The sequence below is a fragment of the Rattus norvegicus genome, chromosome 10, assembly GCF_021556685.1.
Source record: "Rattus norvegicus strain SHRSP/BbbUtx chromosome 10, alternate assembly SHRSP_T2T, whole genome shotgun sequence".
In the NCBI taxonomy this organism is placed as follows: domain Eukaryota; kingdom Metazoa; phylum Chordata; class Mammalia; order Rodentia; family Muridae; genus Rattus; species Rattus norvegicus.
In genome coordinates, this window is record NC_141543.1 from 33047815 (window position 1) to 33064203 (window position 16389).

The 16389-nt window shown below is 38.0% G+C and overlaps 1 protein-coding gene across 3 annotated transcripts in view; it reads left to right on the plus strand.

Annotated features, from left to right (window-relative positions):
* Gabrb2 (gamma-aminobutyric acid type A receptor subunit beta 2) overlaps window positions 1–16389 on the plus strand; it is a 236651-nt gene that overhangs the window by 117040 nt on the left and 103222 nt on the right. For all 3 annotated transcript variants that reach the window (XM_087569943.1, NM_012957.3, NM_001430104.1), the window contains 1 exon segment: window positions 8677–8759. In XM_087569943.1, the coding sequence (XP_087426069.1) occupies window positions 8677–8759 (83 nt within the window).

Here is a 16389-nt window from a genome sequence, read left to right on the forward strand (position 1 = left end):
AATATACACAAAAGCCTTTTGTCCTGCCAAGTTACGAAGTTTGCTCAACATCTCTATATCACTGTGATTTCACACCAATTCACTAAAATGACATTTCAGGAGCCAAGGTAAGTAAGTAGGTTTTGTTTGCTGCAGTCCAACAATCCTTCAGAAACATTATACCAGTTTGTAGTCCAAACCACAGCACCCAGGAGGCATCCATTTCTATGCAGTCCAGATACCATCTTTTTCATTTTTGTGCTGATTGTTTAAACAATAATAACCATGCCTTTGATATACATGCGTGGTTGCTACTTGTATTAAGCATTGCTCACATATCTTTATGACTACTTAGCATACAATCTAGAAATAGTAAAAAGTACCATGTAGCTAAAACCATTTTACTGTGAGGTCAGGTGACAGAAAGCCCTGAGATGGTAGCATGTATAGGTTTTATTGGAATCAGAAATGAATTGCCTGTATGTTATACATGACAGCTCATCACAGATGCAGGTGTAGTGCTTGGGAACTATGTATGATGATGTGATAACAGTGGATCACTTAGAATTTTTGGCCTTACGAATTCAGCAAGATTCTATGAAATGGGAGATAAATGAAGGAATGAGAAAAATGAGCCAAAGGTATTTTTCTCTTTTGTCAAGTTTGCCTGGCATAGTCTATGGGTGCATAATAGACTATGAGAGGCTGGTTAATGGCCACTTCAGTCCTACCACAGATGATCTTGCATGTTTCCTGGGAGACTAACCATGGTGGGATTGCTGCCATACTGCATAGAACACAATTCGAAGTCTTCCTTTAAAAACAACAACAACAACAACAACCCCTCATCTAGCTTCTCTGCACTGTTGATGATCCCAAATAAATACTTCTCAAGGTCAGGTTCTAGAGAACCCAGCCTTAGTTAGACAATGCTTGAGTTGAGTCTAGGGGGGGAGAGAGAGAAATCCTACAAACATCCAGAATCTTAATAGGGATAGATAGCATTAAATGAGGCGAATTAGCTGGGTGGGGGAACACCCTCTTAGTGGCAAAGAGGAGGTGCATGGGGTGCGAGGTTCATGGAGGGGAGACTAGGAAGGGAGGTAAGAATGGAAATGTAAACACATAAAATGATTAATAAGTTAAAAAAAAGGAAGAGAATACACACAGGAGGTGAGCAGTAGAGAACAAGTAGCACCATGTTAGCTAGGCAGCGGGAGAGGGTGCTTTAGAAGGGCTGTGATGAACAGATACCAGAATGACAGGTAAGAGATGTTTCCTTTAAGGAAAGGGATGTTCATGATCTTACCTCCAAATTCTCAAGGTAGAGAACTCCAAAAAGGAACTGTTCTAATTTTTGACAGCATAACTGTTAGCGCCTCTGATTTTAAATACATTTCTATAATGCTTTCTATCAGTCAAGAACCCAACAGGAAACAGATGGTACGCCGAAAGTGGGATAATTTGAGGAGGCAATAAAAGAACTATTTACAAAGAGTTGAAAAAAAAACATTCCTCCCTAACTACACAGCATCAGCAGGTTGCCACCAGCGCCCTAGGATTCACTTTTCAAAAGAGAAGGGAGGACTAGATGGGCTATGGACTGAGCAGGGAATGAGGGTAGCATCCCTGGATTTTAACTTCCCTCTGATCTCAGATTCATGTCCTGTTCTTCACTCCCTGGGTCAGACACCAGACTTAGAAGAGATTGTGAAGTCCAAGTAGACTAGTTTTCAAGAAGCCAAAATGCAGGGATTGGAGTTAGAGGGTACAATCGGAGAAGCAAAAAGTAGGCTCCCACCTGTGTAGTTCGTGTTTTAAACTATACTTGGAAGGGACCAGAAAGAAGTGAGGAGGCACAGCTGTAGTTAGAGGTTTGTCTGTGCTAGTCAAGTCCTCACACATCTGTTAGCTATTTTTACAAAACTGAATAAGCTAGCTGTGCTGGCCCAAAGCTTTTAGCACTCTAGAGATAGAGACAGTCCACTGTGACTTTGTGGACAGTCTGGTCTACTTAACAATATCTGGACTAGCTAGGGTTGAACATATATATATATATATATATATATATATATATATACATATATATGTGTGTGTGTGTGTGAGAGAGAGAGAGAGAGAGAGAGAGAGAGAGAGAGAGAGAGAGAGAGAGAGAGAGAGAAACTGATGACTTTTTCTGAAATGGTAGATTTCTGATGTGTTATATAGAAAAAAGTAGTTGATTATTTTCATGAATATATTATCAAAAGCACCCAGTATATTGAGTCATCATTGTGAATAAAGTTCGATTTTAAAATAATTCAGAGTTCCCACTCTTTTTGTGTGCCCTTCCCCTTTTAAAGAAATCATAGCTCCATTAGACCTTTTACTGTGATATAAAATCAAATTTCAGTTAAATGATGATCAAATTAATGGATGTTTACTTTTTCTTGTGCCTCTCCTCTTGATGTAAATTTTAGAAAGAAAAAAATAAGAGTATGAGATAAGTATAGGATTTATAGGTGAGACCACAAAGACGATAGTATAGGGAAGATGGGAAAAACAGAGAACAGAAGGCAAATGGGAACCTAGGTTGGGACATTTACATTAATGTTTGTGATGAAGTGTCCTCACAGAATAAGAACTTGCTAGAGACTTCTAACTGTGTTGCGGAAGCAGGCTTTTTATTTAGGGAAATTTCTTAAATAATAATGTCTGTGTTTGTGGCAGAGATCTGGGTAGCCCTTTAATGGTCACAGTATCTTTGCAGAGCATAAGATTACGAAAAAAAGATTGAAAGAGTCGCAGAAGGCCAAACATCTGCAGAAGAGCACAAATAGCTCTAATCTGAAATGCATGAATTATCAAATGGGAACTTGAGTGCCAGCAATCTTACTTTTCTGGGTGATTACAAAGTTGAGCATAGTAGTGCATGTGACTCAAAAGAGGACTTCAAAGGAGCTTTTAAAAACAATTACGCAAGAGTCTTGGAGATTTTGCTATAAGCACAAGGCCTTTGGAGTGGCTAGAAAGGCAGAAAAAAGTGAGGAGGACCTTCAATCAGAGGAGAGAGAGTATTAACAGAGACTCCTTAGGGAGAGGCTTGCATTTACTTGTCTGTGGTGGGCTAATCTACATAATTGAGTAAAACAGAATAAACATCAGGGAAATACAACATTTGCATGTGTGGGTAAAACAGAACGACACCATCTCAAGGTCATACCATGAATGTATGAATACAGGATCCCAGAAAGAATAAGCTCATTCTGAATATATGTAACAGTCTTCTGAAGAACCAACACCACACTGTCAAGGTTATCTATCTATCGAGTTAAGTATCATTCTTAAATATGTGGACTGTTAAGTCAATTCCTGCCGGGAAAAAAAATCCCTGTTCTTCCATTTACAGTGTGTCTCTTAAAACATCCTCCACTACTTGTGTCTGTTAGATGATAATAATAATTAGACTTAAATGAGAACTGTCTGGGTGGTATTAATAGTATCTATACCTTATTAGTAACTGATAAGTTAATATTATGTGGTTTTTACATCAGAATTCTACTTAAGAAACCACCCATGTCCTTTATCTATATTCTTTTTAATCCACAAGATGTAAGACCTGATTGAGTATGAGTTAGTGTGAAAGATTAATTTTGTTTCCCAATGAAAGTCGCCATAAGATACAGAATGATGTGATGTCAAATACGGTAGTACACCAAGAAAGACACTTTTAAAGAACCTTTAAGGAAAGAGAATTATATGAGGTCTTTGGAACATTTTATAATTAGTTAATATCCTAAACAACTTAAATTTAGAATTTCTCTGTGTTGAAATTTTAATATGCTTGTTTGAAAACTTCAAAAATTGATTCATGTTTGGGTAATTGACTTCATTAAAGACTTTATTTTTAAGCTTCTGTGTGTGTGTGTGTGTGTGTGTGTGTATTTGTATGTTTGTAGGTTTATGCAATGCCTACATTGGAATCCTGGAGCTAAAGCCACAGGCAGTTGTGAGCTACTGGATGGATGTGCCTGATAGGAACTGACCTCTGGTCCTTTCCAAGACCAGCCTGCATATTTAACTTCTGAACCATCTCTCAATCTCCCTAGTTTAAAATTCTTCACTTTCCTTTGGGTATTTTGCCTATTAATACCAGAAGTTTTTTTTCCCTTGTGGTTATAATTGGATGTAGGTTTTGAGTAAATATATTAGTTGAGCAAATAAAAGCACAGCATGCATTAGAACACTGTGTTCTAACGAAGCATGGTTCAGGATGGGACATTTGATACTTTAAGCAGACAATGATATGGATAAAAACAAAATTTCTTGATGGATAAGTATGACATCATCTATTAAAGAATCAAAGTCATTTAAAAAATCACTTAATTCATTCTCTTACTATCTCTGTTTGAAATCCCACCCAGACTTTCATAGGCTATACACATGCGAGCATATGGAGTTTTCAACTCCAAAAATCATCTCTTAAAGAGTCTACTGCAAGGTTTAAGATTTGTCACACTTACTGTGAGCCCAAGTATTTCATCTTGCATCTGAAAAAGTGGTATTTGCTTTTGCTTAGTAGCCCTCTTTAGTTCCATTCATATTCTGAGTGGCATTTGTGCACTCTAAAACTACAAAAATACAAATTATAGCTTTGATACAAAATGTTGGGTTAGCTTTTATATTTCTTGATTTATGAGTGCCTTTAGTGAATCCTTGGGTAGTGCTGTATATTTAGATTTTTTTTTGCTCTGTGCTAATATTTTATGATACAAAGCATTATAGAGTGATAATAGCTTATGACTACCTTAGGAAAGGTTTATCCACAATCTCTTGTTCCAAATAAAACACAGACATTTCTAAGTAAAACTTTCATTCTTCAAAAGAGTTCAAATCTGTCGAAGGTGTTTACAATTAGACTGTTGGAGACTCTCCATTCATAAGGAAGGTGCTGGTTTGATTAAAAACTAAGGCTGTCTCCATATTGTTAAGTTTTAAAACTAAAATAGTCTGCATAATACTAATTTTATGTATGTTTTCAGGGTTGACGATTTGGTATTAGGTAACCAACTGGTGTGCTCTTTCCATGGGAAAACTATTTTCCTCCATATTCCTCAGTTGCCTGTAGTCCTTTGTGTAGGGTTGAGGCCTCATGGGTTTTCTTTCCAGTCCAATTTGGCATGTCGATTAGTGTCTTTGTTCAGTTCATGTTTTGAGGGTCACGTTGATGAGAGTTTATGGATGTAGCTTCTGACATTAGTTACTAGGAGACACAATCTCACAGAAAATTCTCTGATCTTTTGGATCTTGCGATCTTTAACCGGGGCATTTGTGTAACCGCTTGTAAGCATCTCTTCAAAGACATCTAGTAATGCTGTTGAGTGATTTAAGACTCATTAACAGTGCTAAGAATATTCATTAGGACTGAAGTTGTATCTGTTGCACTACTGTGAACCTCAGCCCTATTATGAATAAAACAGGCATAGATGCTTGCCACTGGCCTTTTCTGAATGATAGTCATAACAGGATACTTTCTTCACTAAAATGGTTTTGATTATTAAATTTATGTGTGAATTCTAGGATGAGTTATATTTGGTCCTTAATAACCATCACCTGAAAATTCTTAATTTGTCAATCAGTATTCACATTGGATCACGCTTCTCTGTTTTGTTTGGTGATTTATTATTATTTTAATTGTGAGTTAGTGACATATGTCAGGAACATGTCTTTTAAATCCAAATTAAGACAAAACATATGATTCCTGAACTCTGTGGGCACTTGAGAAATATCTAGATTTATGATATGCACACCCATATATAACAATGTCATATATTTATATGGTATCACTATTACATTCATAGTTATGGTTCTGGTAATGGACACACATGGGTATTTATATTTCCTCATCAGTGAAATGAGTTGTCTTGATATCTGCTTGTCGCAGATTAATACAAAAGTTGCAGAGCACTTTTTGAGTTATACGTGCCTCCCATTTATCATCCTACAGCCAGCTTGGTCAGCAAGTGTTTCCAGTAGGCGAAGAATGCTAGTAAATTATCTGAGGGGTGACTAGTCCTTGTGCACTTGATCAAGATTTAAAATGGATCCTTCCAGTCCCAGAGTTTTGACTTTACTCCAATAGAAGACCCAGACTACAAATATTAAATATAAAATGGCCACAGGATCTGCTAGCTTTCTGTGTTATAGTGCTAAAAACAGAAGTAAAGTAAAACAAATAAATAATATGAATATCATAAGAAAAAATTACTTTCTGTTGTTGTTGCTTTTGCTGCTGCTGTTTAGACTATGACTTGTATACCCCAATCTAGCCTCAAACTTATTATACTTGATCTTAAACTTCTGATTCTTTAGCTACAAGCCCTGTTTTATGTGGTACTGGGAATTGAACCCAGGGCTTCATACACGGTAGGTGAGCATTCTGCTAACAGGACTACAATGTCAGTCATCTCTCCTTTCACTGTATTTTTAAAACTTGAAGAAAACACATTGCCTTTTTAAGAGCTTTAGTAGGTTTGTTTTTCTTAGTTTATACAGTATAGTTCACGGTTATTAATTGCTATGAATATGTATCAGCAGAGCTGTGAAATACAAACTGCAGTATCAATTACAAATTTCACCTCAATTACACAGCTTGCTTTCAGTACTTGTTTTTCCCATTTTATAATTTCCCAAATTATAGTTATGTCCCTGTAGCAGTCTTGCCTTTTGTATTGGTTTATCAGACTAAGTAAGTCATTTCATCTAGTTTCTGAGGAGAGGAACCCAGTTAACGATTTTCCACAACAGCGCTCGGAGATAGTATGTCTACCATTTCCTAAATTTAATTTCCCTTTGTAATCTGTAGGTTAGAGGCAATTCAGAGTGTATCAATCTATAAAGTCTCACAAAATTCTAAGAGGAAACAGTGGGCCAAGAAAAAAAAATCCATCCAAGTACCATGTTACCAGATTGTTAAATGTGAATATTAACTTTAATGTAATTTGTAGAATTTAAATGCAACATAAATCTCATTGAAAGCTGTAAGAGTCAAATTGATAAAATAACTTTAAAATAATATTCTTCATGTAATTTAAATTGATTAGATTCCATTTATTGTTAACCCTACAAAAGGAACATCTCTAACTTAAGACACAGTACCATTTTCAGTCAAAACAGAGGTGAAGCAATAAAAGTCTTCCACATGTAAAGACTTATAACGAGCAAATCCATCTGGTTGCCTCATTATAAATTAATTTTTCCTCATTCAGCCGATATTTATTGAATGCCTTTGCACTGAATTGAACAGAGTCTATGCCCATAAGCAGCTTAAATTTTATTGAAAGAAAAAAAAAGACTCTTCTGAGACAACAATTAGCAAGCTAATTCCAGATTGTGGTAATTGCTTGACAGCAGTGAACAGAAAGTTAAGATAGAGGCATGACTTAAAACAGTCACCCTGGATAGGCTGTTCAGAAAGAGCTTCTCTGATGGGGAAGGATGCATGCTGTAGACATAGAGAACAAAGTTGATGGCAGAAAGACATTGTGAGAAAAAACAATAGAAGAAGCTAATAGGAAAGAAGAGAAACATAACATGTGAGAAAGAGTCGGACAAAGTCAGAGTTTGGATTCTCTTAGAATAGTCATTACATTTTTAACAGATGCGATCTACTTTATTGTTTTCTGTGCATGATAGAATTAGGGACACAAATGGAAAGGTCTAAGGCCCAGCTCCTGCACTGACTTGTAGGGGAAGCAAGGGGGACAGACTCATAGGAGAAAGTGGGGTAGTAGATAATTGAGGCAGAGTGACCTGCAGGACTCGCTAAATAAAGGGAGAAGTCAACAAGAAACCTTCTCTGGGAAGCATTTTTGTACAAAAGAAAAGAAAACTAAAATTAAGAAACTTCATTATGAATAACCAATTACACATTTCCAGTCTACCCCTTGGGTTGTCAGATTCACCCAAGTATCTTCCTGAAGTGTGGCTACATGGATTCTTGGTTTAGTTCTACATGATAGAGGTAGAGTTTGGAAAGTGTAGTCTAGACTCTTTCCTCCAGAATAGAGGTCTGTCTCATTTTTCCACTTCTAACTGAGCTCTGAGCTCCTCACGATTGTGCAAAAGTAGGTTGGTCAAATCCAAAAATATGAACTTCCATGCTTCGTTGTCTTTCGAAGTAGCCAAGAGAACATCAGGTTATTTAGAACAAAATGATCAGGCATAGATAGAGGGCTAATGTGTGCTGTCTGTTAATGAGGATGCTTACCAAGTACAGTGTGATTTTTTAAGCATGAAAAATGATGGATCCAAAGTAAGGTTGGTAGAAGATTAGACTTTAGCATTATGCAAAAGGATTAAGTAAAGCAAAATGTGAGAGTCATTGGAATGTTTTTACTACCCAAGTCACCTGAGATACAGCTAGAACAACCTCACCCCAAAGACGTTCTGGAGACTTGAAAGAATTGCCTTTGAAACACATCTGGTTGATTTTGGTTCAAGCCATTCGTGACCCATTGGAGACTTAAATAGTCCACTCTCTTCAGAAGCCAGAAGCATTGTGGAGAAGAATGATTTTTGAAAGATGATCACTCTCTTTGTGGATGCTCAACTGAGGATTCAGTCTCTAAGAGGGCATTTTTTGTTGGTTGTTTTTGTTTCTTCTCTTCTGCACTTGGATTTAAGCACTAACAACTCACATTGCCATTTCTCTTCTAGAATCACAACTACAGCTGCCTGCATGATGGACCTAAGGCGGTATCCACTGGATGAACAAAACTGCACGTTGGAGATCGAAAGCTGTAAGTGTCTGTGGATCCAGCTGGGCTGACCTCCTGGTTTGAGGTTCACCTCAGGCACAGGCTTGCTAAGCAGGATCATGCCTCAATCAATGGTCTTGGCAAAGTTGCTAGAGGAGTATTTGCAATTTGATCCAGGCAAACAACTTCAAACAGCTTCTCCCCACCTTAATGCTGCCACCTTCTTACATCCACCTCTAAATCCTGGGGAACATGTTTAGTGAAAAGTGTGATTTATCAATCAAAATAGTACTAACACTCTGGAAGGAAATCACAGGCTAGTCAAGCATTTGAAGTATGAAATTGGTGTAAAGGGTTAAGACAAACCTGAGGGGGAAAATGTAAAGGTGACAGCATGTGATAAAATGTCCCCCAGTTGTCCTTGAAACTCATAAATGCTATCCCCTATAGTTGATAAGTTAATGTCGGATGGAGCCATGAAGACTGATTGTGTTATGAAGGTCCGCTGGGCTGTGGATTTTGTTTGCTTGTTTTTGCTTTGAAACAGGATTGTCAGTGCTAGAAACTTAGCTTTGTGCAGAAGGCCAAAGGCCATACAGTAAGCTAGACTTTGTGTGTGTGTGTGTGTGTGTGTGTGTGTGTGTGTGTGTGTGTGTGTGTGTGTGTGCGTGCAAGCATTTAGGTATGCATGTTTATTCTACTTATGATACTAATCTGTTTTGTAATGTGTTTGCTTTTTGGCACCATGGATTTCATGACAATGAATTTGTCATCTGCCCTGCTGGAAGAGGGGCTAAATTGATGATTCTGTAATCTTTCTGCATTGCAGACATCACAAAGAGCTGGTTTAAGGGAAAGAAGAAGCTGGTGTCTGATTTTTTTTTCCCACAAATGCTTTGGAACACTTTTGTATTTTATCCCAGTCCATAGTTAGAAGTAGACAATTTTAACTCAGTGTTCAGTACACCAAGTAGCTGGACTGTGAGATGTGTCCTGCCTTTGAGAAAAATGTTAGCTATGGTAAGCAGCATGAGTCCAGCACTGCTCTGAGCAGACAGAGAGCATTTATGAAACTTTGTGCATATTTGTACTCATTTTAAAAAGACAGCTCTAGGGGTAATTAAATTTACACATGCTTATAAAGAAACTAATTGCACCCTTAAATTCTAACTCATCATTATTCCAAAATTGGTTTTTTTGCATTATAAAACTAGTTAAATTTAGCTGGCCTATAGGATTTCAATGATTAGTTTTATGTAAATATCTTTGAGATGGAATGGTGTGTTCCATGTGCTAAACTTATGGTACAATACTTCTCAAAGACCAAATCCTTAGGCAGTTTCAGATGCTCAGTTGTAAGATTTCTCGGAAAAAAGTTAGCTTCTGACACTTTATTTTATTATGTTTTTGGAGGTAACATTTTACTGGACTCATAAAAAAATCATATTTATGAAAGGATGGAGAAATTATAATGATCTCACTTCAAGTTCTTTGTTGTATTCTCAAAACAAAACAAAAAACCCAAAAACAAAAAAATCTGGTTTGTTTTAAGGAAGGAGTATTAGCAGAAACAGGTAATACTCAAGGGTTAAATTACAACTTTTACATTTACATAATACATTATCTCAGTGTACGGTTCTCATTTCTATTTCTAGTTGCCCAGCGAAATGAAGTAGTTGGTAATATTTCTGTATTTATACCTAGGGAAACAGAATCAAATAGGTAAAAGTGGTATCTCTCCAGTATCCTGTAGCCCTTAAAGAAACAGAAGAGCTTGCTGATGTAATCATAAATCATTGCTATGTCTTAGGAAAGACACTGATATTGGATGACCAGATTAAGTTATCCCTTTTCTCAATTTCCCATTCTAAATGGTCTTTTCTAAAAATGAATTCGTACTTGTAGATTGATCCAGACTGCTAATCATCCTTGTAGAAAATATAATCTGATGCAGTCTTAACAATGCATAGGATATGAAAGCCTTTTTACTTTTACATTTTGTTGAATGTGCTCAAGTTCTAACCTGTAAACAAGTGGTTTATAGATGGTACCTGACACCTCGTCATATCCACCTTAGTCAGTGTTTCCTTTGGAAGCCTGGGGAACCGTTAGTCTCGCTTTTCCTTCTATCCATCTTTTCTTCCCTTTCTTCCCCACCTTTTTTTCTCCTCCTGTCTTTTCTCTTCTTATCTCTCAATTCAAAATGGCCCCAATACTATTGTTAAATTATGATGATCTCTCAACACGTTGACAGCAAATATCCTGGCTCAGTAAAAAGGCATAACCTGTCTCTAGAATGTTTGGAGTAGGAAGCATGAACAATGAATTCACCCATCCATCCATCCATCCATCCATCCACCCATTCAATAATTACTTTCTTCATTAAACACTCATTGGACACTAATTACTTACTGTGCTAAGCAGCTAAGCAGGCTTATGGACATAATGGAAAGAATAAAATGCAAATAATAAATTAAATAATATTGGTAAATTAAATACTGTTGGTAGGATAAAGTACTTAATTATTTAAGTTAAACAAATGATACTTAGAACAAACCATAAAATCTATTTCGAGAATTTTAGGTGGTCAGTATGGACTATCTAGGTCATGACTACTACAAGGTCAGCATCACCTTATAATATAATCCTCCTAGAACAGAGGAGACGGTGAGCAGATGGGTCTCTGGACTAAACGGATACAGTGATGGGGGCCATTTTGGAATATAACTAGAAGAGTCGTTATAGCTTCTTCAGTGAACTAGGCAAGCAGCAGCTGCTATTCTTCGAATTATTGTTTACTGGCCATACAATACTATTATGTTCAGAGATACTGAGATAAACAAGGCACCATTTCAGTGTCATACAAAGACTAATGATTCTCTAGACAACACCTACCATTGATATTATCAAATTATCCCTATAATATTGGACTTAATTAAACTCACAACCCTTTATGAGAGAGATTTGGCAATTACAACCACTGAAGAAAATGTCAACAGTATACAGAACGGACATTTTAAAGACACAGTAGAAGAAACCGGAATTGCTGTTGCGTAGACTCATTTATCTCGAGGAAGGGACCTTGGAGCTAGGGAGGGATGCATGTAGCATTTGAACGGGAGAGTTGTTTTTCCGATAATCACTGCAAGACTTCCTCTTAAAAATCTTGACTGTATATGACCTAGAGGGAAAAATAGATCAGTGCTACAAGATGCCAAAAGGCAATTTAGGTCAGAAAAGTTAAAGAAAAGCTTTAGGCAATTGTAGCTGGTGAAAATCAAATGGGTGGCTGTATTTTGCGAGACCATTTACTGGGTGTGAAGAAATTATTTTACTGAGAAAGTGATGAGATTAAATAGTTTCTGAGTAGCTGTGGGTTGAGGGTCACTTGACACCAGCAAAAGCTGAAAGAATTTAATTAAAGGATTTTAAGGCAGTACCGGTTTATGTAAGGATGCACGGCCCATCTGCATATCCCACTGGGAGTGGTGTTGATTAGGAAAAGATTGCTTACTTGCTAAGCTTCAAGTCTCTCTCTCTCTCTCTCTCTCTCTCTCTCTCTCTCTCTCTCTCTCTCTCTCTCTCTATCTCTCTGCGTGTGTGTGTGTGTGCGCGCGCGCGCGTATGTTTGTGCTTGCCTACAATTACTTAGCCACTTGTATTTCTTTCCACAAAATTTCCTCATAGAAGAACATTTTACAGTTTTATCTATGCAGAATTAGCTAAGACCCTAGGTAGATGCACTCTTTTAAAAATAACCTTAGCCCTTTTGAGTCTGCTCCTTCTCACAAGGCTCAATAGAAGAGAATGTATTCATCACTATTTATATCGGTACTGGATGGGGAGAAATGGAGATGCATAAAGCAATAAAACTACCCAGAATTTGAAATGATCCTTGAATTATTTTCAATTAATATATTCCTCTGCCACTCCAGTAAAGCCTAGTTATAATTATTTATTCAAGAAAAGCCAAGAGCGTTGCAAATGATCACTCAGTCATTGCATAATATCCAGCTGGCATTGCTGTTTGGGTTTGATAGTTTCTAGAATTTTATCTAGGCTTGCAGAAGGCAAGGCTGTATCTTCCCACCCTTGCTATGTTTGATATTTTGTTGGACTATGGTCTAGGCAAATAGTTTTCAGTCCCCAGTGGCCATAGATAAGTCCTAAAGGCATCGATAGAATTTTAGCACATTGGGCAGATATTATTTCTGACTTTGATATTTGAACTTGAATTCTTCTGCTCTTAAGTTCTGGCAACATTTGAAAGCACCATCTTGGATGTGAAGAGTATGTCTTAACCTGGGTAGAAAACTCTTTCACTCAATAATTCCTTCCACTTTAAAATAGTTACTTCTTTTTTAAATAAAAAAGGATGCTTCATTCCTTCTTAAAAGGGAGGACAAAATACTCATGGAAGGAAATACAGGGACAAAGAATGGAATGGATTGAAGAAAAGGTCATCCAGAGACAGCCCCATTTGGGGATCTATCCCATATGCAGCCACCAAACCCAGTAACTATTGCTGATGCTAAGAAATGCTTGTTGACCTATTAAAAAATGGGGTTCAGAGCTAAACAAAGAATTCACAGCTGAGGAATGCCGAATGGCTGAGAAACACCTAAAGAAATGTTCAACATCTTTAGTCATAAGGGAAATGCAAATCAAAACAACCCTGAGATTTCACCTCACACCAGTGAGAATGGCTAAGATCAAAAACTCAGGTGACAGCAGATGCTGGCGAGGATGTGGAGAAAGAGGAACACTCCTCCATTGTTGGTGGGATTGCAGACTGGTAAAACCATTCTGGAAATCAGTCTGGAGGTTCCTCAGAAAATTGGACATTGAACTGCCTGAGGATCCAGCTATACCTCTCTTGGGCATATACCCAAAAGATGCCTCAACATATAAAAGAGACACGTGCTCCACTATGTTCATCGCAGCCTTATTTATAATAGCCAGAAGCTGGAAAGAACCCAGATGCCCTTCAACAGAGGAATGGATACAGAAAATGTGGTACATCTACACAATGGAATATTACTCAGCTATCAAAAACAACGAGTTTATGAAATTCGTAGGCAAATGGTTGGAACTGGAAAATATCATCCTGAGTGAGCTAACCCAATCACAGAAAGACATACATGGTATGCACTCATTGATAAGTGGCTATTAGCCCAAATGCTTGAATTACCCTAGATCCCTAGGACAAACGAAACTCAAGACGGATGATCAAAATGTGAATGCTTCACTCCTTCTTTAAATGAGGAAAAAGAATACCCTTGGCAGGGAAGGGAGAGGCAAAGATTAAAACAGAGACTGAAGGAACACCCATTCAGAGCCTGCCCCACATGTGGCCCATACATATACAGCCACCCAATTAGACAAGATGGATGAAGCAAAGAAGTGCAGACCGACAGGAGCCGGATGTAGATCTCTCCTGAGAGACACAGCCAGAATACAGCAAATACAGAGGCGAATGCCAGCAGCAAACCACTGAACTGAGAATAGGTCCCCTGTTGAAGGAATCAGAGAAAGAACTGGAAGAGCTTGAAGGGGCTCGAGACCCCAAAAGTACAACAATGCCAAGCAACCAGAGCTTCCAGGGACTAAGCCACTACCTAAAGACTATACATGGACTGACCCTGGACTCTGACCTCATAGATAGCAATGAATATCCTAGTAAGAGCACCAGTGGAAGGGGAAGCCCTGGGTCCTGCTAAGACTGAACCCCCAGTGAACTAGTCTATGGGGGGAGGGCGGCAATGGGGGGAGGGTTGGGAGGGGAACACCCATAAGGAAGGGGAGGGGGGAGGGGGATGTTTGCCCGGAAACCGGAAAAGGGAATAACACTCGAAATGTATATAAGAAATACTCAAGTTAATAAAAAAAAAAAAAGAATAAGAAGGGAAAAAAAAAAAGAAATGCTTGTTGACAGGAGCCTGATATGGGTGTCTCCAGAGAGGCTCTGACAGGGCCCTACTGATACAGATAAGGATGGTTGTAGCTAACCATTGGACTGAACAAGGGGACCCGTATGGAGGAGCTAGAGAAAAGACTGAAGGAGCTGAAGGGGTTCGCAACACCAAAGGAAGAACAACAATATCAACCAACCAGACTCCATCAGAGCTCCCAGGGACTAAACCACAAACCAATGAGTACACATGAAGAGACTCATGACTCCAGCTACATAGGTAGCAGAGGATGACATTGCCCAGCATCAATAGGAGGAAAAACCCTTGGTCATGGAAAGGCTCGTTTCTCCAGCGTAGGGTAATGCCAGGGCATCTATTTACGAATATATTATACAGTCATGCTTTCCAATATGATATATAAAGTTAAATTCATAGTTAGCAAAATGAAATAAAATTAGACATTCAACTCATTGGTTACACTATGTTTATGTCAATATGCTTAGTCACTGGGTAGCTGGGAGTTTTCATATTGGTCAGAGCAGACAGCTAAGATATTTCTTTTATCACACAGAAGTTTATTGAAAGATACTAAAATATAGGGCAGATCCATATAAGTTTAACATCCTCATCACCGAAAACATAAAATTTAATATATTTTGATTCTGTTCCATGAGGTCTACACATCCTTCCAGGCTGAGAATTTTACAATATCACTTCTTCCCACTAATTTTACCCGGATGAAGGCATTTACACAGGTCATGTGGACATCTCCTTTCTAATAAAAAACATAGGGTTAAAAGAAGACAGAATGTAATTACAAGTAAAAATTAAAACGCTCGTACCCACTGTACTGGAGCAGCACAGGGTATCGGTTTGATAAAGTGTCAGCACCTGCCAAGGATTTTCTACTCTCAAACCTTATCACCTGTCATATTCACCAGATCTCAGAGAAGAAGAATGAAACTCTACATTCATACCTCCAGGTGTCTTTGCTTTATGTAAAAATCACGAAAACGGAAAGGACCCTGAAGCACATTAGAATTCAAATGATTATTGTTATCTTTGCAGAGGAAAACACTGTTTTTTTTTTAATCCTAATGGGTTAAACCTCAATAAAGCATAGTTCAGTGTTAGGAAATTAGTACCTTCCACACTCATAATTGAAGTCTTACCTATTCGTTTCACTTACCTAGGCCGTCATTAGGCTCTTCCCGATACAGTGTGCAAAGTAAAAGGTTATAGAGCTTCTGGTATGGAGAGCTGCTGCCTGCCCACCACAGGACACCCCATAGGTAGGTAGGTAGTTTTGCTACTGGCATCCGTGAAGACTTTCATGTGAATCAGAGCTGCTTTTTTTTTGGCATCCGGACTTTAAACAACTTAAGATAACATGAATTAGTGACAGAATCGATCCCCTATTAGACGTTTATCTTGTAACATATCAAGAATATTGTTGTGAATATTATATCAAATGTGAACACGTTGAACTCAGTGGCCTGCAACTTTCAACGATAAAGCTCATCCTTAGCCAGAGGCTTCCAGAGTAACACCCTCTGGCTGTGATTGGTAAACAGAGCTGTTCAGGTTAGGGAAAGACTTACTAGGCTACAGACTTCAAATTGAAACACTTGTTTAAGGATAAAGTGAGTTTCTGGGTCTCTCAGGACACTGAGTGTTTAATGATGCACCACTCAGAAAGGATGCTCTGCCCAGAAATGATGTTCTGTCCAGAAAGTGGCATTGAGCATCTTTATCTTTTA